Below are 27050 nucleotides of genomic sequence, written 5' to 3' on the forward strand. Positions count from 1 at the left end.
CCGAGCCACCTCATCTGACTCCTCTCGATGCGGAGGAGCAGTGGCTCTACTCTGAGCCCCTCCCAGATGACTGAGCTTCTCACCCTATCTTTAAGGGAGAGCCCAGACACCCTGCGGAGGAAACTAATTTCGGCCGCTTGTATTCGCGATCTCGTTCTTTCGGTCACTACCCATAGCTCATGACCATAGGTGAGGGTAGGAACATAGATCGACCGGTAAATTGAGAGCTTTGCCTTATGGCTCAGCTCCTTTTTCACCACGACAGACCGATGCAGAGCCCGCATCACTGCGGACGCCGCACCTATCCGCCTTTCGATTTCACGCTCCATTCTTCCCTCACTCGTGAACAAGACCCCGAGATACTTGAACTCCTCCACTTGAGGCTGGATCTCGCTCCCAACCCTGAGAGGGCACTCCACCCTTTTCCGGCTGAGGACCATGGTCTTGGATTTGGAGGTGCTGATTCCCATCCCAGCCGCTTCACACTCAGCTGCGAACCAATCCAGAGAGAGCTGAAGATCACGGCCTAATGAAGCAAACAGGACAGCAGTGACCCAATCCTGAGTCCACCAAACCGGACCCCATCAACAACCTGGCTGCGCCTAGAAATTCTGTCCATAAAAGTTATGAACAGAATCGGTGACAAAGGGCATCCCTGGCAGAGTCCAACTCTCACTGGAAACGGGTTCGACTTACTGCCGGCAATGCGGACCAAGCTCTGACACCGGTTGTACAGGGACCGAACCGCCCTTATCAGGGGGTCCGGTACTGCATACTCCCGGAGTACCCCCCACAGGATTCCCCGAGGGACACGGTCGAACGCCTTTTCCAAGTCCACAAAACACATGTAGACTGGTTGGGCGAACTCCCATGCACCCTCCAGGACCCTGCTAAGGGTGTAGAGCTGGTCCACTGTTCCACGACCAGGACGAAAACCACACTGTTCCTCCTGAATCCGAGGTTCGACTATCCGACGGACCCTCCTCTCCAGAACCCCCGAATAGACTTTTCCAGGGAGGCTGAGGAGTGTGATCCCTCTGTAGTTGGAATACACCCTCCGGTCCCCCTTCTTAAAGAGGGGGACCACCACCCCGGTCTGCCAATCCAGAGGCACTGTCCCTGATGTCCATGCGATGTTGTAGAGACGTGTCAACCAAGACAGCCCTACAACATCCAGAGCCTTTAGGAACTCCGGGCGTATCTCATCCACCCCCGGGGCACTGCCACCAAGGAGTTTTTTGACCACTTCGGTGACCTCAGTCCCAGAGATGGGGGAGCCCACCTCCGAGTCCCCAGGCTCTGCTTCCTCATTGGAAGGCATGTTATTGGGATTGAGGAGGTCTTCGAAGTACTCCCCCCACCGATCCACAACGTCCCAAGTCGAGGTCAGCAGCGCACCATCCCCACCATATACAGTGTTGACACTGCACTGCTTCCCCCTCCTGAGACGCCGGACGGTGGACCAGAATCTCCTCGAAGCCGTCCTCCATGGCCTCCCCAAACTCCTCCCATGCCCGAGTTTTTGCCTCAGCAACCACCGAAGCTGCATTCCGCTTGGCCTGCCGGTACCTATTAGCTGCCTCCAGAGTCCCACAGGACAAAAGGGACCAGTAGGATTCCTTCTTCAGCTTGACGGCATCCCTCACCGCCGGTGTTCACCAACGGGTTTGAGGATTGCCGCCACAACAGGCACCGACCACCTTACGGCCACAGCTCCGGTCAGCCGCCTCAACAATAGAGGCACGGAACATGGCCCATTCGGACTCAATGTCCCCCACCTCCCTCGGGACATGGCCAAAGTTCTGCCGGAGGTGGGAGTTGAAGCTACTTCTGACAGGGGACTCTGACAGACGTTCCCAGCAGACCCTTACAACACGTTTGGGCCTACCAGGCCTGACCGGCATCCTCCCCCACCATCGAAGCCAACTCACCACCAGGTGGTGATCAGTTGATAGCTCCGCCCCTCTCTTCACCCAAGTGTCCAAGACATGTGGCCGCAAGTCCGACGACACAACCACAAAGTCGATCATCGAACTGTGGCCTAGGATGTCCTGGTGCCAAGTGCACATAAGAACACCCCTATGCTTGAACATGGTGTTCGTTATGGACAATCCGTGACGAGCATAGAAGTCCAATAACAAAACACCACTCGGGTTCAGATCGGGGGGGCCATTCCTCCCAATCACGCCCTTTCAGGTCTCACTGTCATTGCCCACGTGAGCATTGAAGTCTCCCAGCAGTACGAGGGAGTCCCCAGATGATATGCCCTCTAGCACATCCTCCAGGAACTCCAAAAAGGGTGGGTACTCCGAACTCCTGTTCGGTGCATATGCACAAACAACAGTTAGGACCCGTCCCCCCACCCGAAGGCAGAGGGAGGCTACCCTCTCGTCTACTGGGGTAAACCCCAATGTACAGGCTCCAAGTCGGGGGGCAATAAGTATACCCACACCCGCTCGGCACCTCTCACCGGGGGCAACTCCAGAGTGGTAGAGAATCCAGCCCCTCTCAAGGAGATTGGTTCCAGAGTCCAAGCTGTGCGTCGAGGTGAGCCCGACTATATCTAGTCGGAACCTCTCAACCTCACGCACTAGCTCAGGCTCCTTCCCCTTCAGAGAGGTGACATTCCACGTCCCAAGAGCCAGCTTCTGTAGCCGAGGATCGGACCGCCAAGGTCCCCGCCTTCGGCCACCACCCAACTCACACTGCACCTGACCTCCTTGGCCCCTCCCATAGGTGGTGAGCCCATGGGAAGGGGGACCCACGTTGCCTCTTCAGGCTGTGCCCGGCCGAGCCCCATGGGTGCAAGCCCGGCCACCAGGCGCTCGCCATCGAGCCCCACCTCCAGGCCTGGCTCCAGAGGGCGGCCCCGGTGACCCGCGTCCGGGCGAGGGAAAACGGTGTCCAAATTTTTTATTCGTCATAGGAGGTTTGTATAACCGCTCTTTGTCTCATCCCTCACCTAGGACCAGTTTGCCTTGGGTGGCCCTACCAGGGGCATAAAGCCCCGGACAACAGAGCTCCTAGGATCATTGGGACACGCAAACCCCTCCACCACAGTAAGGTGACGGTTCGAGGAGGGGCCTTTATGGACCTTTACAGTTTTATAGTGTATATATGAGGTCCTGTCATTTATCACTTTTTTAACCAACATTCATGTTCATGGTGTTCATGTACTTCCTAATTTTTTTTTGCATGAAATGTCTCTGTTTCCACAATGCACTATTTTCTGTTCTTGAGATGAGGTCTTTAATTTTTTTCTATGCCCCTAGCAGTCTTGCCACTTACATTATAGTACCCGTGTTTATCAGGCTTTTTTTTTTTTTTTTTTTTTTTTTTTGTTCTTTGTTTCACCTTATACAATTTCTTGTATTAGGAATTTGGTAGTTTTCGCATACCTCTTGGGGTCAGAGCGCAGGGTCAGCCATTGTACAGCGCCCCTGGAGCAATTACAGGTTAAGGGCCTTGCTCAAGGGCCCAGCAGAGCAGGATCTCTTTTAGCAGTGACGGGGATTTGAACCGGCAACCTTCGGGATACCAGCGCAGATCCTTAGACTCAGAGCCACCACTCCGCCCGGCTGATACCATAGTGGAATCTTGTTGGTTCATTAAGGCAGTACTGTGATAGTAGATGCTACTTATGGTATATAAATAAATGCTGAGAGGTTTTAGCAACACATTTTTTTCTATTTACCTCAGCTTTACCTTTATAAAATAAAATCCTGTTAATTTTACCATTTATGAGATGTTGCATAAATATAATCACAGGGTATATGTAACCAATGTACAAACGAAAAGAAGGGAAAGTGTCATGGACACATAATGATGATTTGTACTTTTTCATATTTAGTTAATCTCAATATCTTTTGTACTCTAACCCCTGCTTCTGTATTTATTTCGACTCCAACTTGGTCCCTCAACCCACTTACCAGTCCCTCCCTTACCATTTTTGGCATATCAGAAAGTACAGCATGCATCCACTCCAGATTTGGGATCAAGATAGCACACAAGCCTGCAAACACTTTGCGGATGGCCCTTTTCAATGCCAAAAGCAAAAAATCGAACACAGAGACAAGAAACGCAGTTTACAGCATTCCATGCAGTGCATGCCCAGTGGTACACATGGGACAAACATCTGAAACACTCGCAATATGTATACAGGAACATCACAATGTTGTCAGAAGCAAAGACCCACACTCTCTGATACGTGCACATAGATTACATGTTCCACCGGACACATGTTTAACTGGGACACTCTGCAAGTAAAATTCAGGGCTAATACTAAGAGTGCCAGAGAGCTTGCTGAATCATGGCTATCACACACATATACATATACTGAATACCGTGTACACACATTCACACTATATATATACAGTATATATATATATATATATATATATATATATATATATACATATACTAGCCATGTGCGCCCAACTACGTTGCGCGTGTTAAAGTTGTCTGTGAAGGGCTCCCTGTTTAAACGCGGCTGCCAGTCATGAACTGGGCCCTTCGTCGCACAGCATTATGATTTTTTATAAGGGAAACAAAATTACAAAACAATACCCTTGGACATTGATTCGATAGGAACAGCCTACTCGGAATCACTGTCCGAATAGTAATTATGTGGTGGTGGAGGAGCATTTCTGCTTCTCTCCGTTCACAGTCCGTCTCGTTTTCATGACGCTGTCGTTTCCTCTCACGATCTCTTCTCAACCTTTCTCCAATCTCGCAGGTTGCTTTCTGGCAATCCAAAGAGTAAGGAAGAACTAATGCTTCTTTCTTGAACTCCAAACGCCGACTGATGGAAAATCACAGAACTGTGTCCGACTTATATACTCTGACTGCCGACTCCAAGAAGTGGGTGAACATTCGATTTGGAAAAAGTGCTGCCAACAACGGTCGATAGAAACACAAAAAACCACAGTCTCGACAATGAAGCAGGTGTCGACGCCAGATCTAAACACAAAGCACGGTGTCGACGCCAGATCTAAACACAAAGAGTGGTATCAACAGTGTTTGTAAACAAAAGTAACAACCAAGGTGTTGTGTATTCAGCCAGTACAAACAGCACGTAGTCTCCTTTAGTTCAATCCTCTTTAATCACCACACTCCAACCTCATCCAACGATCCTCCCCCTCACTTCCTCTCCTCCTCCATCACTACTGCCCTCTACTGAACACAGCAGGAACACCACACAAGGCAGTGAATTCGCGGACAAACAAAGATCAAGATCCAAATGAAGATTATATATAAAGATATATATATGTCATTATTGTGCCCCTAAGGTCTTCCTGGCTCTGGTGAGGTAAGCAGTTCCATTCTGGGATGAGAGGGGGCGCTGACACTAACAGTATCTTCTGCTTCCTCCATAGGACTGAAAGGCTGCTCGAAGGCAAAGCCCAGCTCCACGCACAAGGCTCCGAGAAGACCCTGTGAAGACCTTTCTGGCACAAATGATATAAAAAGGCATGTCATCAGTGTTTGAGTTGCATATGAGGAGGCCAGAGCTCAGACTCAATTGGCAGTACTAATTCAGAGCAAGGGTGATAGTGGCCGTATTTATTTTTGACCTTTTTGTGCCACAGTGTGGTTGTGTTTTTGTTATAATTAAAAGGTGACATCATGGCTGCTGCCCTATCCTTTGCCTGCCAACACTTGTCTGCTTTCCTGGCTACATTACTATACGTATGTATTATATATATAATATGCAGAGACTAGTCCTGGACAAGGCACCGGTGCTTCACAAAGCCCACTCACATACACACACACACACACACACACACACACACACACACACATGAATGGGCCAATTTGGCAATTAATCTAACCAGGCAACAGTCCTAACCAGACAGCACTGTGCCACACTACATAAACCTAATTATATATGATTTACTGGTTTATTTAAAAAATGGTAATTGTCTTGTGAATTGAAGGATCGCTAGTTCAGTTGGGTGTCCCAACTCTCTGTGAACCTGAGCACATCACTGAACCTGCCATTGCAACAAGTGCATAAAATGTTAACAATTGTACTTATGTGATTAATAAATCACTGCTGATATACTTGTTATAAATGTTTAATAAATAATTAATATTATTTCCCAAAGTTCAATCTGTAACTTTTGTTTTCATGTACTGTAATGTCAATTGTTCTGTAAAGTGATTTATGAAATTTTCATCTTGCATTGTAATCTTTCATGTTTCATTTTTCTATCTAAAGTAACAGAGCTCATACATCAATGTTCTTTACTTATAAAGTATTAATAAACTTAAAGATATTTAAAATGCAGCCATTAGATTCCTGCCTAGGAACAAATGTACTCGACAATATTATACTCAAACAGGTTACAATACATAGACTATAAATTAGATATAGAATCCTCTGTAAAAACTTGCCACTACCATAAAATCAATTTAATTTTATATGCTACAACTATACTATACTAAATATACTGCATATATTGTATAGTCTATCTTACGAAATAAAAATTAAAATAAAAAGCAATTCACATCATTACCAATTAGATTGTGACAAAAAAGATAAAATATGTATTGTGATAGACGGCCGGGGACCTGGCCCCACCGGGAGGCCTGGAGAAGCAGGGGACTGGGAGAGGGGCAATTCCTTCCCCAGGACACAAGACGGCAGCCATCCTGGATTGTGTGGGAGCCACGGAACTGGGGGGATCCATGGCCACCACCAGGGGGCGCCCGAAGGACTATGGAGCCTTAGGCCACAGCACTTCCGCCCCACCAGGAAGTGCTGCCAAACCAGGAAGCAGGTACACCCGGAGTGCTTCCGGGTGCCCATGCAGCACTTCCGCCACACCAGAAAGTGCTGCAGGGAGATCATCAGGGAGCACCTGGAGCACATCCAGGTACATTATAAAAGGGGCCGCCTCACTCCATGCAGAGAGCTGGAGTCATGTGGAAGAGGATGGAGCTGCGAGGAGTGGAGGTGGCAGAAGAAGGAAAGAAGAGGACTGTGAGTCTTTGGACACTGTGTTTGTGCTGTGATATGTGTAGGAAAAGAGAAATAAACCGTGTGTTGTGGACATCTGGTGTCATGTCTGTCTGTGTGTGTCCGGGCTGTCTTTTAGATAGATAGATAGATAGATAGATAGATAGATAGATAGATAGATAGATAGATACTTTATTACAGCATGTATGTAGAATCCAACCACCTTTTCCTTTATGTACTGGAACAAACGCACTTCTTTTCCTGTTCAGGAATTCTTCCTTCACACATAATCATGTTGCACAAATGTGTCCACCATTCAACTCCAGGACCTTCAACATTTCCAATACCACTCCAGTTGGGCCTGCTACTTTGCCTATTTTCATCTTTTTTGTGACCTGCTCTTTTGAAAACTTCCGCCTTGGTGCTTCTGGTTCCTCACAATGAACATAATTATGCTATTCCATTCAGCAATGTTTCCATACACTACTTTTAGGTATTATTTATCCCATCACTACAAATCACAATGTTCCCACCAACAACATCTTGTCTGTCTTGTTCCTTTATTCGTCTTCTGACACTACTGGTAGCACCTCCTCTTCTCCTCAATCGCCATCTCTACCTCAGCATTCAAACACTATGTACTGCTGGTCCAACTGCAGAGCCCTTCTGTTATTTTCAACCACACATATTCTTCATCGCTTTCCACTTGTAATTCAAATCTGATGCTTCCAAAAACCTAATTCATTCCTGGTACCAATGGTTCAGTAAATTTACTTCTCACATTATTCTCCTTCAACTTCCAGGTCTTTAGCTCCAGCACATACCTCCTGATACTTTTTTGTGTGTCTGTGGCTAAAAGATCTCTTACAACCAGGTGATGCTATAATACCCAGCTTTCTCCAGGGATCACCTTTTCTTTACCATACCCCAATCAACTTTCCTCACTATCAATCAGAATAACATGGTTATGTCATCAACTTGTTTTCCCCCTCCTTAAGCATTTTTTGCACACAACCATTTCCATCATATAACTAAACTGTAGAATCCTCTCAATCTCAGCAATCCTGATACTAAATTTAGACCCCCTGGAGCCCCACGTACTATCAGCACCAGCTCCAACATGGCTATTTCACATCACTACCTATTACAATCAGCTTACTCTGACGCATCCCAAGTGTCAGCTCCTGTCAACTTATCCCAAAACCCACTGTTCCCTTCATTGTTTCAGTTAACCAGTGGAATATGCCAGGACTATCAGTTTCATTTTTTATCAACAATCACCTTAACAAGCATGCTCACCCTTTTCACCTCCATCGCCTTGTCTGCTCATCTTTCACACACAAGTACAACACTAGGACTCCCCTCTCTATCTTCCACCATTCTCCTTTCCACCTTGTCTTTTGTATACAGCACACATCTACCATTCTTCTGTTCAGCACTTCCACTTCACCTCATTTGCTTCTCCTTCATATATTTCAGACACTGTTTCATTGACATCTCTCCTGCCACAAGTTAGCCTCATTACAGTGAATCAGGGACCATTTTAAATTGGCTTTCCCAACTTTCTGTTGATGTAGGCAGGTGGGAGAGCACAAAGGGCAGTATAGGTTGTACCCAGCCCATGCTTTGCAACTCATCTTTATATCTCACCATCAATACTGCATTGCAGCAGAAATGGTTAATTCTAGATACCCTTCCTGACACCAAATCCCCTTTAAATAATATCTTTCTATTGCTACGCAGATGATACACAGATATATCTTCACTGGATAGCGTCCATGTCTCGCAACCATATAGCAAAACAGGAAGCACCAGGACTCTATCTAAAGACTTGGACCTTCTGCAGAGATAATGGAAGCGCCATACACCCCTTTCCAGTGACCTCATGACCCCCAATGCTCTCCCAATCTGTGTACTGACTTCACAGGAAGAGTCACCAGAGTCATGAATGCTGCTGCCAAGATAAGTAAACCTCTCGATGAGGTTGACATTCTCTCTGCAGGGAGTCACACTGCTGGTGGCTGTGCCCAAGAGGTCATTAAAGGTCTGGATCTTGGTTTATATCCAGGACACTTGCAAGCCCAGACACTCAGACTCCTCGTTTAGTCTCTCGAGAGCTCTGATCAGAGCCTCTATTGACTCAGCGAAGATCACAGCATCGTCTGCAACATCAAGATCAGTGTATCTCTCTTCACCAACAGATGCCCCATAGCTCTATAAATGTGTGTATATGTGCTCTATAAATAAAAATGACTTGACTTTAGTCAAATTTTACAACACACAAGAGAGGATTTATTCTAACCTCATATCACTGGGGTTTCAGTTCTATACACAGAAATAATCTTTTTTTTCTAACCTTGTTTTCTTTTTTTTTTTTGAATATACTAATCTATAAAATCCACAATTTTCAATTTTGAATTATGGATGCTAAAAAAGAAACAGACCAACCCAGAAGACCTTCCCAGTCCACAGTAAATATCAACAAAATACGTCACCCTGTATAAAGGTATCATATAAAAAATGTAATATAGTTTTATATTTTGTCTTCTACCTTGTCTCACTTTAGTGAGTCATGAATGCCCTTGCACATCTTCACTAAAACTGGGTCAATTTTGACATGCTAATCAATATTTTATTATTTGTGCCACCTTTTACTTGCGATCATACCAGCAATATTTAGGTAACTGTTCTTCTTTAGCACTCATGGCTCACTCTTACTATCAAGAGTGCAAATTCTAGAAAAAGGTGAACTAAAAAGAAGCGAAAAAAGACTTTTGTGCAATAAAAGCTATAAGATAACGTAGAAATTGCTCTAGAGTTTAAACAAAGGTAAATCAGACAATGAATGTGGATGGAAAAACTTAAATAACAGTTCAATTAAAAATAAGGAACGGTCTCTATTTACAAAACTGACTGGAATGAAACTTGTCACCAAATCTGAGGATCACTGCCCTACACAGCTCATAATATTATCAAGCCCATTTAATCCATTTTAAGGTTGTGGGAGTCCTGAGCCTATCTTGACAGCACTAGGTACGAGGCAGGAAGCATCCTTGGCAAGGGGGGCAGACTGCTGCTCTAATTAGATTTACTGTAAATTCTTGCTTTTAGTTGGACTCCAAGTTCGATGCACATAGATCCACATTTTTAATCAAAAAAAACTCGACATGATTAGTCCACAAATTCAAAGGCATTTAACAATTGCGTATTTAATACTTGCATGATGTGTGCATGAACTTTTTTTTCCCCCCAATGTATGACTTCTTTTTACCGGTTGCTGTTTACTTTAGGATTTTATTTTTGATAAAGTATCCAATTTGATATGTTCTTTTTTCACCAAAAGTTTGAACTAACCCTTTTCTGTGGAAGCTTTTAGTTTAAATGGCTCTCCATTTGTTGACTGCAGCTCTTAGTTCACACAAATTATCCAATCAGATTCCAATTTCCACTTTTAAGTGGGCTCTTCTCTTATTATACATGAATTCATCTCTATATTCCTACATTTATTTTGTTAATGTAGAAAAATTTAACAGATTTATATGCTATTTCATGAAGTTTACTATGTATGAATTATGTGTAGGCATCATGATGGCATAATAGGCATAGTAGTTAGCACTGCTGCCAAAAATCTGGATGCAAGTTCTCCACACGAATGCATGGGTTTTCCTGCTGAAAGACACAGGTGTTAGTGTTAGGTTGACTGGAAACTCTAAGTGTGGAAGAGGCACGTAATGGACTGCATCCCACCCAGGGCTGGCCACTGTTTCATGGCCCAGAATTCCTAGGACAGGTACCAGATCCCCATAACCCTGAATGAGATGAACATAAAGAAAATAAATATATAAAGGAATTACAGTATGTGTTGTATTTATGTTGTATACCATAGGATTGTGGTGTTGATATTTGAAAGTCACTAGAGTATTACTGTCAACCGCAACACTTGGTGACTTCTTCCAAGTGTCCGTGGTTCTCTGTGTAAAGAAAAACGTCCTAATATTTTTGTGAAATATACCCTCAACAAGTTTCTAACTGTGTCCCTATGTTCTTGATGAACTCATGTTAAAGTAATGTTCTCAATCCACTTGAATTCACTTCATAATTTTAAACAATTCAGTCATGTCACCTCTTAATCTTCTTTTGCTTAAACTGAAAAGGCTCAGCTCTTTTAATCTTTCTTCATAATTCATTCCCTGTAACCCTGGAATCAGCCTCGTCACTCTTCCCTGGACTTTTTCTAGCACTACTTTGTACTTTTTGTAGCCCAGAGACCAAAACTGCACACACTACTCCAGAGTACTCACAAGTGTGTTACAAAGCTTGAGCATAAACTCCTTGAACTTGTACTCTACACATCAGGGCCCTATATAACCTAATATTTTGTTAGCCTTCTTAATGGCTTCTGAACACTGTCTGAAAGTTGGCAGTAACAAATCCGCTAGGACTCCTAAATCCTTCTCATAAAGAGTATTTTCAAGTACTTCCCATTGTGTATTCAAATCTTTCATTTTTACTTTCTATGTGTAATACTTTAAATTTACAGACATTAAATTTAATCTGCCACAATCGGCCCAAGCCTGTATGTTGTCCAAGACCCTCTGTAATGATTCAATGAGTTTGAGATTATTTACCAATCCAACAAGCTTGGTATCATCTGCAAATTTAACCACTTCTCAAGTGGGATTTGCACACCCTTTCTGGTTTTCATTTGCATCCAAAATACATAAAAACTGAGTTGTTTGGCTCATTGTGTGTGGGTGGCTGTGACAGTACTCTGATTAACCTCTTATCCAAGACTTGTTCCAGCTATGTGCCCAAACTTCATGCAATGGCTCAAACTCCCAATGACTAATAAAGGAATCAGTGGGTTCATTAAACTGATGGATGGACCAAATCAAGCAACACAGAGATACAAGTTCTAGTGTTGTTGCCCCATTTTCCTTAAACCTGGGTGTGATACCTAAACATCCCAATGACACTGGAATTTGCATGAACTGCACAGTTTTTGGTGAGTTTCCTTCAGGTACTCAAGTTTTTTATTCATATTTCAAAGACTGGAATGTTATGTTAAGGGGAGACACTAATTTGGCTTGGCGTGTGTAAGTGTACCCTAAAAAATGACTGGTATCCCATTCTGGATTGGTTCCTGCAATGCAGTAGTAGAAGTCCTGTCCTATGTACAGAGCTCAGCGATATTCTGACCTACTAACACTGACAACTTTCAACCAAAGAATTATTTAGGAGACGTGTGTAAAGAAACACTACTGAGGCTCCTTCATACCAACACCTTTATAATGCCTCACCAGGACTGGATCTGCTCTTTTCTATCTTTAGTCAAGTCAGAAGTTTTTCTCTCTCTTCAAATCGATTAGATAACATAAACTTTATTAATCCCAAGGGGAAGCTCGCAATCTGGCATGTATGTGTTGTTTGTTATAATTAGGCCTGTGAAAGTGAACACGTTAATTTTTATGGTTAATGTGACCTGTTTAACACGTTAAAAAATATTGTTACATCCAGGGCTGGCAACATGGGCGATCATGTCAGGCAGTGCTTTGGTCAAGGTGGCATTTTCATGTAATTTGTTTTGTTTACATTACAAAACAAATAATACAAAAATGTTAAGTGTGAACTTAAAGAACCTTATTTATATACTACCTATAAAAATTTTGAGAAATAACATTTTATTTAATAGTTTCAAATTACACATTTCACAATGCCTTGCCACATGTCAGTACGTGGTACTGATGTTCATTTCTTTGATTTACACATAGCGACAGATGTAAGGGAGTGGGAGGAAGGGGGGTTTATGGTACTCCTGGAGCAATACTAAAGAAAAGTAGCGAAGGTAAAAATTACACTCTCTTTTTTATCATGTCATGTTTCTGTAAGAAGATTGAATCAATGTCATATTACGTAAGTACAAAATATGTTTTCTTTGAGTGGCACTAAAACAAACACAAGTCTCTGGTACCTCTGTATTTATCTTTCCAGTCTGCCAAGTAGCTTACAGTGCTGACTGCCCTAATATAATGACAAAATTCTACAAAACAGAAGTGTAATGATTATCCCTACCCATCATTCAGTCAGTAATCCAATCCTAACACAGGGTCACAGGGGTCTGCTGGAGCCAATCCCAGCCAACACAGGGTGCCAGCCCACCGCAGGGCACACACACCAAGCACACACACACACTAGGGACAATTTAGGATTGCCAATGCACCTAACCTGCATGTCTTTGGACTGTGGGAGGAAACCCACGCAGACACGGGGAGAACATGCAAACTCCACGCAAGGAGGACCCAGGAAGCGAACCCGGGTGTCCTTACTGAGAGGCAGCAGCACTATCACTGCGCCACCGTGCCGCCTCCCATTATTCACGTTTGCAGTATTTTCAAGTTTATACAAAGAACGTAACATAACCACCCAAGTAATTTACACTGTCAGTTTTTAAGCAAGATAGCTGCTATGGGAAATTGTTTTAGCGTGCCAGGAGCAAAGGTGTAGGTAGAGCAGTGTTTTCCAACCTTTTTTCTGTGATGGCAACCCAAAAAAATCTCAAGGCACACCACGATTCTACAAACCACAAAAGCATTAAATCCCTAAATTGAAGGGGCGGGACTATAAGAAATTCCGGCAAAAAAAAAAAAAAAAAAGGTAGTTCGGAGGTTGGCGTTTGCAGACAAAGCACTTAGTAAGCACTCACGATGCATTTTCCTAGCTGGTTCACCCCTTTGCCCACTCATACAGGTGCACCAGTTGAAAAACACTTGTTCAGAGTATAATTATAAAGTCATTGATGGCGATTAACAATTGAGGATGGCATTTGTGGGATTTTAACACAAGTTTGAATGTATGCCCATTTAAGAGATTCTTATTTCAATGAAGTCAGTCTTTAGCAGTGCAATCAAAGTCTACAGTCGTTTCAATCATTTAATTTTACTTTAACACGACTGTGTCTCATATGCCATACCAATATGAGAATGAATACATTGGTCTTGTTTTCTTGTTGCTTTCTTTTCAACTTCCTTTTAGGAAGCCATTCAAATTCAGGTTGTACTTGCTCAAGTAAAATTTTTTTAAAAGGTCAGGTTTCAGGTCATTGTTTAAGTTTGAACTATGCCATGAAATTTTTAAAATTTCCTGTGTTCATTCTACATTAATTTTTTGATTCAGTGTACAATCACTTGATTGATGTATTTATGATTGTATAGGTTAATGTTAGAAGCGATTAATCGTGATTAATTTCACACAATTATGCAACCGAGTAGTTAATTTTTTTAATGGATTCCCAGTCCTAGTTATAATATAATAATGCTTATTTACTGAGCTTGAGTAAAAAGCCAGATTTCACCCTGGAGACAAATGAAGTTCTACCTATCTATGTCTAAACAAGCATACAATATGTCACCTGTCTCTGGCGTCATGATGAACTTTGACTTTGAATTATTGTCTCTATGCTATCTCCATTTCTTATTTTTGAATTCCAAATGAAATGTAGCTTTGGAGTCGACCCTACATTGTGACATTTCTCCCTTAATTAATTTCAGTTGAGTTAACTATGTTGACAACACTGAGCACCAGGGGTTAGATTTATAAAACTTGTACACACAGAAAAAGATGAGCAAAATGTGTGTATGAAACTTTCCAGGCAAAACTCTGAATTTTGAGAAAAAAAACTTGACGGGAAAAACTTCTGTATATTTACTGCAATGCTGACCCCTCCATACGTAAAACTTCAGAGAAAGTGGGAAACGATGACGCCCTTGAGAAATGAGGGAAATGCAGCGAAAACAAGCGTTACAATTACCTGCATGCTCTAGAGCCCTGACTTGTGGAGGACACCACAAGATTCCTCAAATGATGGCGGTGGTGTCTGGATGTGTCAGGTGGGATGCTGCTTTATCAGCCAATGAAGGTGTGTAGCAGAGTGATTACATATGAATGAGGTGAAGTAGTATGATACATATGGTTGTTTCAGGGTGGCAACCAGGTAGGGTTCAAGGCACGTTCACATACACACATTTACAAGATAATTGTGATTTATAAAATTGAAATTGTTTAGAAATGTGCCTATCCCAGGTTTTATGAATCAGATCTGTAAAGGAAACAATGATTACAGACAATCAGGCAACCCACCGCTGTTGGCCTACAGCTTCAAATTTGAATTCCTGATCAGGTTACTGTCAGTGTGAAGATTGCTTGTTCTTTTGGTGTTAATTTGAGTTTTCTTCAGAAGTGTAGCAACAGGACAGGCAATTGCCTGCCCCTAACCCCCTCCATTTACATAGGAACTCTTGCAATGACAAATCTGTGGGAACCCCTCATGAAGCATAGTACTGACACACTCAGAAAACCTCACAGGAGGGGCCCTAGTCTCTATTGTGAGAGTGTTTGTGATGAATGTAACTTTTGTTTAATAGCGTTACATGTAATCAGTGCTGTTTTCATAAATAATGAAGAGGAGAAGAGGATTTGCATGTCTGGAAGCAAAAATGTGATTGAATCGGTTTGTTTAAACAAATCAGACAATTCTGGTATGGCTTAAGTCCGTCTCTCCATACCCAACTGTAGCCAAAACCGGCAACACCAATTCAGACCCGGGGTGAGTGGATGATAACAGTGAGTTTGGGGTGGGGGTCTGAGAAGCCAAAATGGAGACCTGACTCTTGCTATCACTGCCACCACTGGTGAGAGGAGTTTTTCATCTTTAAAGCTGATTTAATTCTGACTTGAAATCTGCCAAGTGCCAGCAGAGACCTTCAGCCCTGGCGTCAATAGAGCGCAATGTTCAAAGGTCTTCGGACCATGGAGGACACAGCAGCTGCAATTCCTGTAGCCCAAGCCTGCACACAGCTGTTTGGAAAGTTACAGTAACACCTTTATGGGACATTTTGGTTTTATTTTTCACAATTCTATTATGTGTAGTTTTGAAATGTACAGTGGTACCTCAGTATATGTCTGCTTTGGAATAAGTCCAACTTGGTATATGTCCTGTTTGGATGCGAAAAATTTTGCTTGGCATACGACCTGTTTGGAATACGACTCGCGTGCTAGAACACCACATGTGGTATAGCAGGTCCGCAGCGTCAAAAGAAAGGGCCAGGTTTTAACCCGTATAGCCGTGTCGTTCTCCATGGGCGCGACTGCACAACCGCGGGGAACTTAATGAGGTAGTTGGAGCGAGTCGCACCTGTACAGATGAGTGAGACTGCATTTTTAACCTCGGATTTTATTTGATTTATATATTGTTGTTTTTATCCCCACAGAACACTTGTTTTTTATGGATATTTATTAAATAATTATTTATTGAAACCAGGTGCACTGCACTTTTTGTTAAATAAAAGCACTTGGCATTCTTGCTCTATCCCCTGGCTTCATTTGAGAATTGTCCTCATTTGTCAGCTCATCTCGGTGACATTACCGACGCTGTCGGGTTCAGGACTCCCTGTAAGGATGTATGGGAGCGTGGAGCAGACCTGCATCGTCACACCGCATGCTACCCTACGCTGCCAACGAGCGTCGTCACTACGCCAGTTGCTAGCATTCAGTGAACAACCCGCGCTATAACTCTATGTGAATTTTCACGTGATTTTGTGTTTTTTTGCATAAATTTGAATTGATTGTTGAAAAGTATGAAGGTGGCATACGTATCCGGGACATGGCTGCTGCATACCGTATGCTGAGAACGACGGTATCTACGATTGTGAAAAACAAAGACGTTATTAAAAAGTAAAGTGAGGTTAAATTTTAATTTATTTCATCTAATTGCTTTTGTATTTATGTATTTTAGTATTTTGCAGTGTTTAAATTATTTTAAACAACCCCATCAATGTATAATATGCCAATAACAATAGGATTTTTTTTCATGGGAACGAATTAATCATTTTCCCTTTATTTCTTATGGGAAAAATTTGTTTGGTATACGTCCTGTTTGGTATAAGTCAAAGGATCTGGAACGGATTAAGGATATATACCGAGGTACTACTGTTATTTTTGAACTAGGGGGGTGCTTCCCTTGCTATCAGTCCACCGTTATATTTTAGCACTGTCAAAACTGTGGCCCTGAGATTTATTTATAGTTATAGCAAATGCTAAAGTTATTGGAAATTGTGAACTATACAAGATAAATGGTAATCTACTTGCTGCAGTATCGCAAGTATCTAACTTAATACGCAGAAGGAATATGACTTGTTCTGCATGACAACCAGTCATGATTTTGCCAGCAATTGAATGTTTATGCAGTTTTACAATTTGTGTGTTCCATTACATAGGCTTTATTTGTCGACTGCTAACACACAACTACTACTGTTCTTAGTGGAACGGATACATATAAGGTATTTTTTTTGATGTCTGCATGTTAAATTGGTTACATTGACATGAGAGTATCATTGTTGCATTCTCCTGATAAACCAAAAAATATTATATATAGATGTATACTATATGACATACGGTTTTGAAGAAAAATGAGTGTTGCATGAAAACATCACATAAAAACATTATACAATTTTGCTAATCTTATTATATATCTAGACTAGATATTACCATATGCAATGTGTTTTTTTTTTCATTACTATGTGGACCTTCCATTTATTTGCATTTTACTTACTTTTAATTTTTTTCATTTATTACTATTATCCATTGCCAAATTTCCACCTGAGGACAGGTAGTTTTTTTTTTTTTTTTAATTTTCAGCACAAATGCTGCTGTGTTGTTTTATTTATATAATGTTTTCACAAAATTAAATTAAAGGATGTGTGTTTATTAAATTCTCCCTGTTGATCTTATTAATTTTTCCACTAAAATAATGGTAATACATTTTGGGACGCTGGGGTGAGCGAACTGGAGAGACACATGCGAGTTTTTCTTTTTTAAACTATGACCCCCCCCCAAGCTCTAGGATCACCTCTGGCTTTCTCTGCGCAGTCTGAAGCAGACCCACAGAATGATATTTGTCAATTATGTTAACCTCATTTGTAAGTTGCTTTGGATAAAAGCAAATCCGTTCATGCAAATAAATATACGTGTAAGAAAGTCTTAAATCAGCGCAAGGCGCTCCAATTCTGGTTGTACATAAGAAACGTAATGGTTCACTTTATGAAGTGCACAACATATGTTCATCCCACGTCCCAAAGATTGGCAATAACTTGCCACGATATATGATTCCTGCTTTGCACCCTATTCTGCAGAACTGGCGCTGCAGCTCCGTACTTTATAAAGGACAACTAAAAAACAGTTTAAATAGGATTTGGTGACAAAAAAACTTACTTTTTGGCCATTTTGGTGTATAAATGAAAAAAAGCCAAAACATTTGATTAAACAAAAAAGAAATCGACTGACTTTTATACCGGACGGAACGACCGACTTTACGTTAAAAGGGTCTGCAGATCCACATGCTTAACAATTGCAATTTTATTAAAACTATAAAAGTATACCAAGACGTAACTACAGCATCCCGTGAAAGGAAAAAACATCTACATGAATTAAGTATCTACTTGCAATTGACACAAACGTACAAGGATATTGTCAAGAAATGTTGCGGGGCTTTGAACGTCGCCTCGAGGTTAACTGACAGATTTGTGCAGCCGCTGCGCTCACCGGGGACTCGGCACCAGCTAATCGACCTGCTTACTTTTTTTCCTTCCGGAGAGGATCAGCATCTACGCCGCCGCCTTCTCCTCGTACCCCCACGCAAACGCGGACTTTTTTTCTCTCTTCTTTTCTTTTATGTCTCCCCCCATTCATTTTCTTAATACTAATGGGTTGAGTAGACGATTGCGAGCGCATCTACTCATGAAAGGCCTCACTCCAAGGTAGGCCGACCGACTCCTCACTCTGTCGCAATTATCTCCGGGCGCAAGCCACGCGTGCGGAGTATCGCTCCCGCAGACACTGGCGTGTAACACTCGGCAGTTATGACACCAAAAAAAAGCACACACACAAACAACGAAAACAGCACACGCTCACGTTACCTCTGTTTCTTTTAAGAGAGAGGGCGTCTTTATCCTGATCTGCTGACATTACAGGTCAAAATACATGACTCGCAGGATAAATACTGTTAAGAATAAATCACCAAAAAAAAAAAAAAAATCCTTAAGGGTAACAAGCATTCACTCGTCAACTCCCTTTGCAGCAATCAGAGGCGAGCTATCAGTGTGGTTGCAGGGAAGCTACAAAGGTTTGCAAAGTTTGGGAGGAGCGGACTCTTTCCAACTTGGAGATCGAGTTGTGCGAACCGCCAAGCGGGCTGCGCGCGGCGGGGTGGGCTCGAGTTATCACAGAGGGGTGCGCGCGACGCCACGAGGGCCGCCCGCGCTGCGGCTTTCCGGGGTCGGGGTGCGCGCGACGCGCCACAGAAACCCCCCTCTCCATGTAGGCATGTGAGTGTGTCTGCGGCGCTCTTCTTCTGCCGCTCGGCGTGGCGGGGCTGTCAGAGGCTGCGTGTGATAATCCAGCGCGGGTTGGGCGGGTGCCGGCGCTGCAGACGCGAGCGCCCTCACCCCTTGGCCTTCCATTCCGACAGCGACGTGCGCTTCATGGAGAGAAGGAGGAGAAGCGCGGGTGGCCTCGGAGAGGCTCGCGCTGTGTCGTGACTGGCCGTGAGACATGATGACATGCTTGACAGCTGAAAGGCAGCGGGGCAACCAGGAGGCACGAGGAGAACGCGAAAGGGAGAACGAGCGCCGCCGCATACCTTTTAATTAGAGCGGCGAAGAAAAGTAGAAATCCCAGACTTGCAGAACACGGACAGCTGTGCATTTCTTTCATTTTTCCCATCGATAGTTTGATGTAAAACGAGTGCTTGCGCCTGTTTTGCTGTGATATACGTAAACATCAGGGATGGACTGCCGTCCCGTCCAAGGCAGAGTCTTCCTTGAGATCATTTAAATTGGAACAGACGGAGTCAGGAAAAAAATTGTGTGTATTAATGCACTATTTTGTAAAGCACGGGTGTTAAATGAGCTCCCAACAAAGTTCTTTTTTTATGGAGCTTCTTCCCTTGTGATGATCAATTTTGCAATCTTTGCCTGTAATACTTGTTCCCAAACGAGGGTTACCAACCGTTTCTTGTTTTATGGACTCGTTCCATATTTGAAACCGATACGTGTTTTTTTCTTTTTTTGCAATATATACAGTGCATCCGGAAAGTATTCACAGCGCATCACATTTTGCACATTTTTGTTATGTTACAGCATTATTCCAAAATGGATTAAATTCATTTTTTTCCTCAGATTTCTACACAACACCCCATAATGACAACGTGAAAAAGTTTGAGGTTTTTGCAAATTTATTAAAAATAAAAAAAATTGAGAAAGCACATGTACATAAGTATTCACAGCCTTTGCCATGAAGCTCAAAATTGAGCTCAGGTGCATCCTGTTTCCCCTGATCATCCTTGAGATGTTTCTGTGGCTTAATTGGAGTCCACCTGTGGTAAATTCAGTTGACTGGACATGATTTAGAAAGGCACACACCTGTCTATATAAGGTCCCACAGTTGACAGTTCATGTCAGAGCACAAACCAAGCATGAAGTCAAAGGAATTGTCTGTAGACCTCCGAGACAGGATTGTCTCGAGGCACAAATCTGGAGAAGGTTACAGAAAAATTTCTGCTGCTTTGAAGGTCCCAATGAGCACAGTGGCCTCCATCATCCATAAGTGGAAGAAGTTCGAAACCACCAGGACTCTTCCTAGAGCTGGCCAGCCATCTAAACTGAGCGATCGGGGGAGAAGGGCCTTAGTCAGGGAGGTGATCAAGAACCCGATGTTCACTCTGTCAGAGCTCCAGAGGTCCTCTTTGGAGAGAGGAGAACCTTCCAGAAGGACAACCATCTCTGCAGCAATTCACCAATCAGGCCTGTATGGTAGAGTGGCCAGACAGAAGCCACTCCTTAGTAAAAGGCACATGGCAGCCCGCCTGGAGTTTGCCAAAAGGCACCTGAAGGACTCTCAGACCATGAGAAAGAAAATTCTCTGGTCTGATGAGACAAAGATTGAACTCTTTGGTGTGAATGCCAGGCGTCACGTTTGGAGGAAACCAGGCACCGCTCACCACCAGGCCAATACCATCCCTACAGTGAAGCATGGTGGTGGCATCATCATGCTGTGGGGATGTTTTTCAGCGGCAGGGACTGGGAGACTAGTCAGGATAAAGGGAAAGATGACTGCAGCAATGTACAGAGACATCCTGGATGAAAACCTGCTCCAGAGCGCTCTTGACCTCAGACTGGGGCGACTGTTCATCTTTCAGCAGGACAACGACCCTAAGCACACAGCCAAGATATCAAAGGAGTGGCTTCAGGACAACTCTGTGAATGTCCTTGAGTGGCCCAGCCAGAGCCCAGACTTGAATCCAATTGAACATCTCTGGAGAGATCTTAAAATGGCTGTGCACCGACGCTTCCCATCCAACCTGATGGAGCTTGAGAGGTGCTGCAAAGACGAATGGGCGAAACTGGCCAAGGATAGGTGTGCCAAGCTTGTGGCATCATATTCAAAAAGACTTGAGGCTGGAATTGCTGCCAAAGGTGCATCGACAAAGTATTGAGCAAAGGCTGTGAATACTTATGTACATGGGATTTCTCAGTTTTTTTATTTTTACTTGAGGTTTTTGCAAATTTGTTAAACTTTTTTCACGTTGTCATTATGGGGTGTTGTGTGTAGAATTCTGAGGAAAAAAATGAATTTAATCCATTTTGGAATAAGGCTGTAACATAACAAAATGTGGAAAAAGTGATGCGCTGTAAATACTTTCCGGATGCACTGTATTATGTTTTACTATGGTAAATTACTCGCTGTAATGTAAAATAGTTAGTTCTGTTATGCATATGTAACAATTCCAATGAAAATAATAATCAGGGCATACATGGATGATATGACAACAATAACAACAACAAATGCATGCACCAAACGTCTGTTGAATAAACTTCAGGAAAACATCAAGTGGGCACGAATGGAATTTAAACAAAGCAAATCCCGCAGTATCTCCATAGTCAAAGGCCAGCTTACCAATGAGAGGTTCCAGGTTAACAATGAACCAATACCAACAGTTCTGGAGAAGCCTATCAAAAGCCTTGGCCGTTGGTATAGTGCAGAGCTCAAAGACTCGAAGCAGGTGGAACAACTCAGGCAGGACACAATCAACGGCCTAAATAAGATCAATACCACTACCCTTCCAGGGAAGCTGAAACTGTGGTGCTTTCAATTTGGGCTACTGCCCCGGCTCATGTGGCCTATTGCTATCTATGAGGTCACATTATCCCAGGCCAACCGGCTGGAGAGACTAGTGAACGCACAAGTGAGGAAGTGGCTTGGGCTGCCGAAGTGCCTCACCAGCATTGGCCTGTATGGTAACGGAGCCCTCTCTTTGCCAATTTCAAGCCTGGTGGAGGAGTACAAATGCGCGAAATCAAGGCTGGAAATGACTCTCACAGAATCCCGGGACTCAGTTGTCAGAGGAGCTGCTCCAACCCTAGCAACAGGGAGGAAATGGAAGCCATCGGCAGTAGTTGCGGAGGCAAAGGCTGCCCTCAGACACCGGGATGTAGTGGGGCATGTCCAACATGGTAGAGGGGGCTTTGGATTCGAAGCAGTAACACCCACATGGCAAAAGGCTACTCCAGTGGAGCGGCGGCAAATGGTGGTGGAGGAGGTCCGCCGCCAGGAGGAAGCAGCCAGGTGTGCCAAGGTGGTCTCCCAAGCCCAACAAGGCCGCTGGATGAAGTGGGATGGTGTGGAGAGGAGGAAAATTACTTGGAGCGAGATGTGGAGCATGGAGGCTAATAGACTAAGTTTTGTCATCAGAGCAACATACGACGTCTTGCCCTCCCCAACCAACCTACATCTTTGGCATGGAAAGGATCCAGCATGTCCCCTGTGCGCTATCCCAGCAACCCTCAAACACATACTGGTGGGTTGCAAGACCAGCTAAACTCAAGGAAGATACACCTGGCGCCACAACCAAGTGCTGAGATGCTTGGCAGCTGAAATTGAGAACAAAAGAATAAACATTAACGCCATGCCTCTACAAGCACAAAGTATCATCCGACAGAGAACAACCTTCGTGCGGGAAGGGGAGAAACAGCGGACCAAGCCTTTACTCCAAGATAATGGTCCATTGAACCCAGCCCGGGATTGGGAGTTGCGAGTGGACCTCAATCAGAGGCTCACCTTCCCACCCGAAATTGCGACAACTAACCTGCGTCCAGATCTTGTGCTCTGGTCCAAGTCCTGTCGGCGTGTCTTCATCGTTGAGATTACAGTCCCATGGGAGGATGCTATCGATGAGGCATTCGAACGGAAGAGGCTGCGATATGCCAGTTTAGCAGCTGAAGCAGAGGGGCGGGGCTGGAACGTCAAAGTGTGGCCAGTGGAGGTGGGATGCAGAGGGTTTGTAGCCAGTTCCACCATGAGGCTATTGAAGGAAGTAGGGATCAGAGGGCAGGCTCAACGGAAGGCAATTAAAGAGCTTGCCAATGTAGCGGAACAGAGCAGTCACTGGCTGTGGCTGAAACGTAGGGACTTAACATGGGCTGCCAATTGATCGAGTGGTGTCACCATGCAACATACACCCGGGCCTGATCAACCAGGGGTGGGCCAACCCCGGCGGAGGGTGTCTTGTGATAAGCGGCCGAAACACCCAATGAAGTCGGGGCACACAACTGAAGATGTGTCGCATTGGTTTCACCACGCAATTCTGTGGCAAATTCCACTACATTCAAGATGACTTCTGTTTTCAACTGTTGTGCTAAATAATTAGGGATATTAACACCTAGTCCTAGTAAGAATCCTGTTTAAATTGTACATCTGCTTCCCCATACTGCAAAGTGGCTAGCGTGTAGCTCCCACTTGAGGGTTGGCGAGCAAAACGAGCAGAGGTCAGAGCCCCCTAGCAGTAAATAAAAATAATGGTGATGCTGATACCAAATATAAACAGCAGCTACTGGTTCACATCTGTTTGAACAGGAAAACTGCTTAGGTGTTTGGTCCTTTAAGCTAACACTGTTCAGCATAACGGTTCATCTCAACAACAATTCTTTTGATCATGTCATCATCAAGAAATAACTTCAAGTAAGTTAGTGGATCTTGGCTGTCAACGTTCACTTTTATTCCTGCACAAATCAAAACAATGTTGTGCTGCTTTATTTGAAGCAGGTTCAGTAAAGACCCAATTGCGGATTCACTGGCTATTTCAATTTCAGTGCCTCAAATCAGATTCACTTCGTCATCATTGCTGATGAGAGGCTTCCCGACATCACTACTTGTATCACTGAGTGTGCAACACCTAGGTTGATGAAAAACGTTTCTTACGAGAAGCCTTTATAAGGCTAGAAGAAGATACGTTTACACCATTACCCAGGTTACACTCGGGCCTGATGCTTATGAAAGACACACCTATACCATTGCCCGAGTAATGCTTGGGACTAAAACAATTAGCATGTTTGCAGCCCGAGTAATCCGCGGGTCTAATGCTTTTCTGAGACACATCTATACAGTTGCCCGAGTGACACTCGGGACTAACACTAATTGCTTTGTATATAAGTGTCTCTTAAGCAAATAAATGTAAAAAAGTCAGAATTAGTTTAGGCCCCCCTTAATCAGGGTGTTCATAAGAAATTTACAGATTTACCTCGTGAGGTAGAAGTAGTACATAATGAATAGTTATGTCACAAATTTGAAATATTAAAATTTGTGCTTCAATTTACATGTTTAAAGTCTAAATATTCTCAATTTTCTTAAAGTTATGTTAAAAGGAGTTTCCCATTAGAGGCTGAACCCAGAGCCAGTCAATCCATTAGACGACAGTGGGGAACACCTAGGATGCCGTTATCTGTGGGGTGCCATTAATGAAAATTAATGGGCGTGCACTCTGGGCACCATGGAGGACCACCCCTGCTTTCCAAACTCTGATGATGAGGAGTGGGCGGTGTAACCTGCTGAACGCCGTTTATGAAAGTAAAAGTGCACAAAACTAGGTGCTATGGACAATGAGGGGCAACATCCATCCACCCTGCCTAGGGCTCCAGATGGTTTTCGACCGGCACCAGTTGAACCTCTTGGGTTGATGTGGCATGCTCAACTTCAACTCCTTAGGATCATTTTTTGCTGAAGATGCCTACTGTCATGTCTCAGCCAGTGTTCCTCCCCTGCCTAAGGTTTAAATTCATATTTTATGTCTCTTTATTTATTTTTGATTCTTTGATTTATATTGATTGTTACTGTTACTTGTGTTGATTACAGTAGAACCTCTGGTCACAAACGTTTCCGAACATGTACAAATCGGGTTACGATCAAAAAGTTTGCCAAAATTTTGCATCCGTTCACGACCACACCCTCTGGTGGTGAACAAAAACACTGGCGGCCAGTTTCCTTATGCGCATTTGTACGCGCCAATGATTTGCCATTCTCCGTTTCCCATTTTCTTTTGTTTGCGTATACAGGGCCTAATAAAGCAGCTGATGTTGCAAAAGGAGTTATAATGTTAACCAAGCAGAAGCCTCAAGTGCTGAAAGAGGTGGAAAAACTGCTGCTAGTGTGGTTGAACGAGAAGCAACTTGCAGGGGATAGCATAAGCGAGACGATCGTAAGTGAGAAAGACAGGAAGATTCATGGCGATTTGCTGAAAAAAAATACTTCTTCGAGTGGTGAAGGTGAGGAATTTAAAGCCAGTAGAGGATGGTTTGAAAAGTTTTGCAAGAGAAGCGGCATTTAATTTTTTTCCCTATGCTTAAAACTCATAAAAAAAAGTCTTTACAGTGAGCGGTTCGTAAGGGTCTAGCGCTAACTCTTACAATGTTAGTTTTCTCTGTTGTTCAAGGTTTTCTCAGTGTTATTCAATGTTTTTACATTTAGTTTACTATTACAATGTGCATTCTATGGTATAATGAACTATTTTTGTGCTTAAAAATATATATATATTTACATACAGTTCGTACGGTCTGGAATGGATTAATTGTATTTACATACAATCTTATGGGGAAATTACGTTCGGGTTGCATCCGGAGTTTTGGAACGAATTACAGTCATGACCAGAGGTACCACTGTATGTGCATTATTTTGTTGTTTTTGATTCTGTTTATGCATGTTAGCTGTCTGTGTTGTGTTCTATGTGTTTTATGGGTAGTCCTCCAACAGGCGGGGCCACCTGCCAATCACCTCTGTATAAAACTGGAGGGTTTCCCACAGTTTCTGGTGGTTCATTTCAAACATGCTTAGGAGTGGTGACGTTACTTGTGTTTTGCTGTGTTTATTGTGATTACTGATGCTTTGACTTTGGTTTGTATTTTGTTGCATTGTTTGAGTTGCTACCTCGCAGTAAGGAAATAATGAGTTTGAATCCCGGGTCCTCCCTGTGTGGAGAGCACTTTGAGCAGAGAGAAAAGCACCATATAAATATAAAGAATTATTATTGTTATTGTCGTCGTTGTTGTTCCCCTGGCATTGCTTTTCTGGCAGCTCAATTATGCTTTATATTCTTGATGAGACAGAGCGTTTTTGTGAGAGTAAATCATTTTATTTAATAAGACTCCACATTTGCCCTTATTACTAGATGGGTTTGACAGTGAGATACCCCTCTAGTGGGCATTTTTTGAAAATGCTTTTGGAACGTATTGGGACCCGTGTGGTTTGGGACTCATAGTCCATGACACCTATTGGTTACTGCGCAAAATATGGTCCAAAGTGGTGTAAAAATGAGGGGTTTTCGGGTCTAGAGCACTACAAATAGGGGGAACCTGTAAAAAGCTTGACATCTTGCATATCTAGACAACATGACATGCAAAATTTGTGTCAAATGTTTTCTCGTTGTGGTGAGTCAGGAGACGACGGACAAAAAAAAAAGCCTCAATTGATTTCAAAGCCTTCCATCACTCAGTGTTATGAACATAATGTTATGTCATTTTATTGTTTAAGTGCCGTGTTAACGTAATGAGCACCTGATATCGTTGTGGTTTTTCTATATAATGATGTCAGTCATTTCTCTTCATTTTTCCTATTTAGTTGTGAGCTAACAGAGCTAACCTGTTTGTCAGTGGGATGTCGCAGGCTCATGGGAACACTGGGAGAACAAGTAAAGTCTACACAGCCCAGCTGC

The 27050-nt window shown here is 43.3% G+C and overlaps 1 protein-coding gene across 1 annotated transcript in view; it reads right to left on the reverse strand.

The window, feature by feature from the left end:
- Positions 1-19244, reverse strand: part of pygo1 (pygopus family PHD finger 1) — a 38021-nt gene extending 18777 nt beyond the window's left edge. The window contains exon 1 of the mRNA XM_028822801.2: positions 18931-19244. Within this exon, the coding sequence (XP_028678634.1) occupies positions 18931-18979 (49 nt within the window). The 5' untranslated portion in view covers positions 18980-19244. The remainder of the gene's footprint in view (positions 1-18930) is intronic.
- Between the last annotated feature and the right edge of the window lie 7806 nt (positions 19245-27050).

The sequence above is a fragment of the Erpetoichthys calabaricus genome, chromosome 17 (assembly GCF_900747795.2).
Source record: "Erpetoichthys calabaricus chromosome 17, fErpCal1.3, whole genome shotgun sequence".
NCBI classification, from domain to species: Eukaryota; Metazoa; Chordata; class Cladistia; order Polypteriformes; family Polypteridae; genus Erpetoichthys; species Erpetoichthys calabaricus.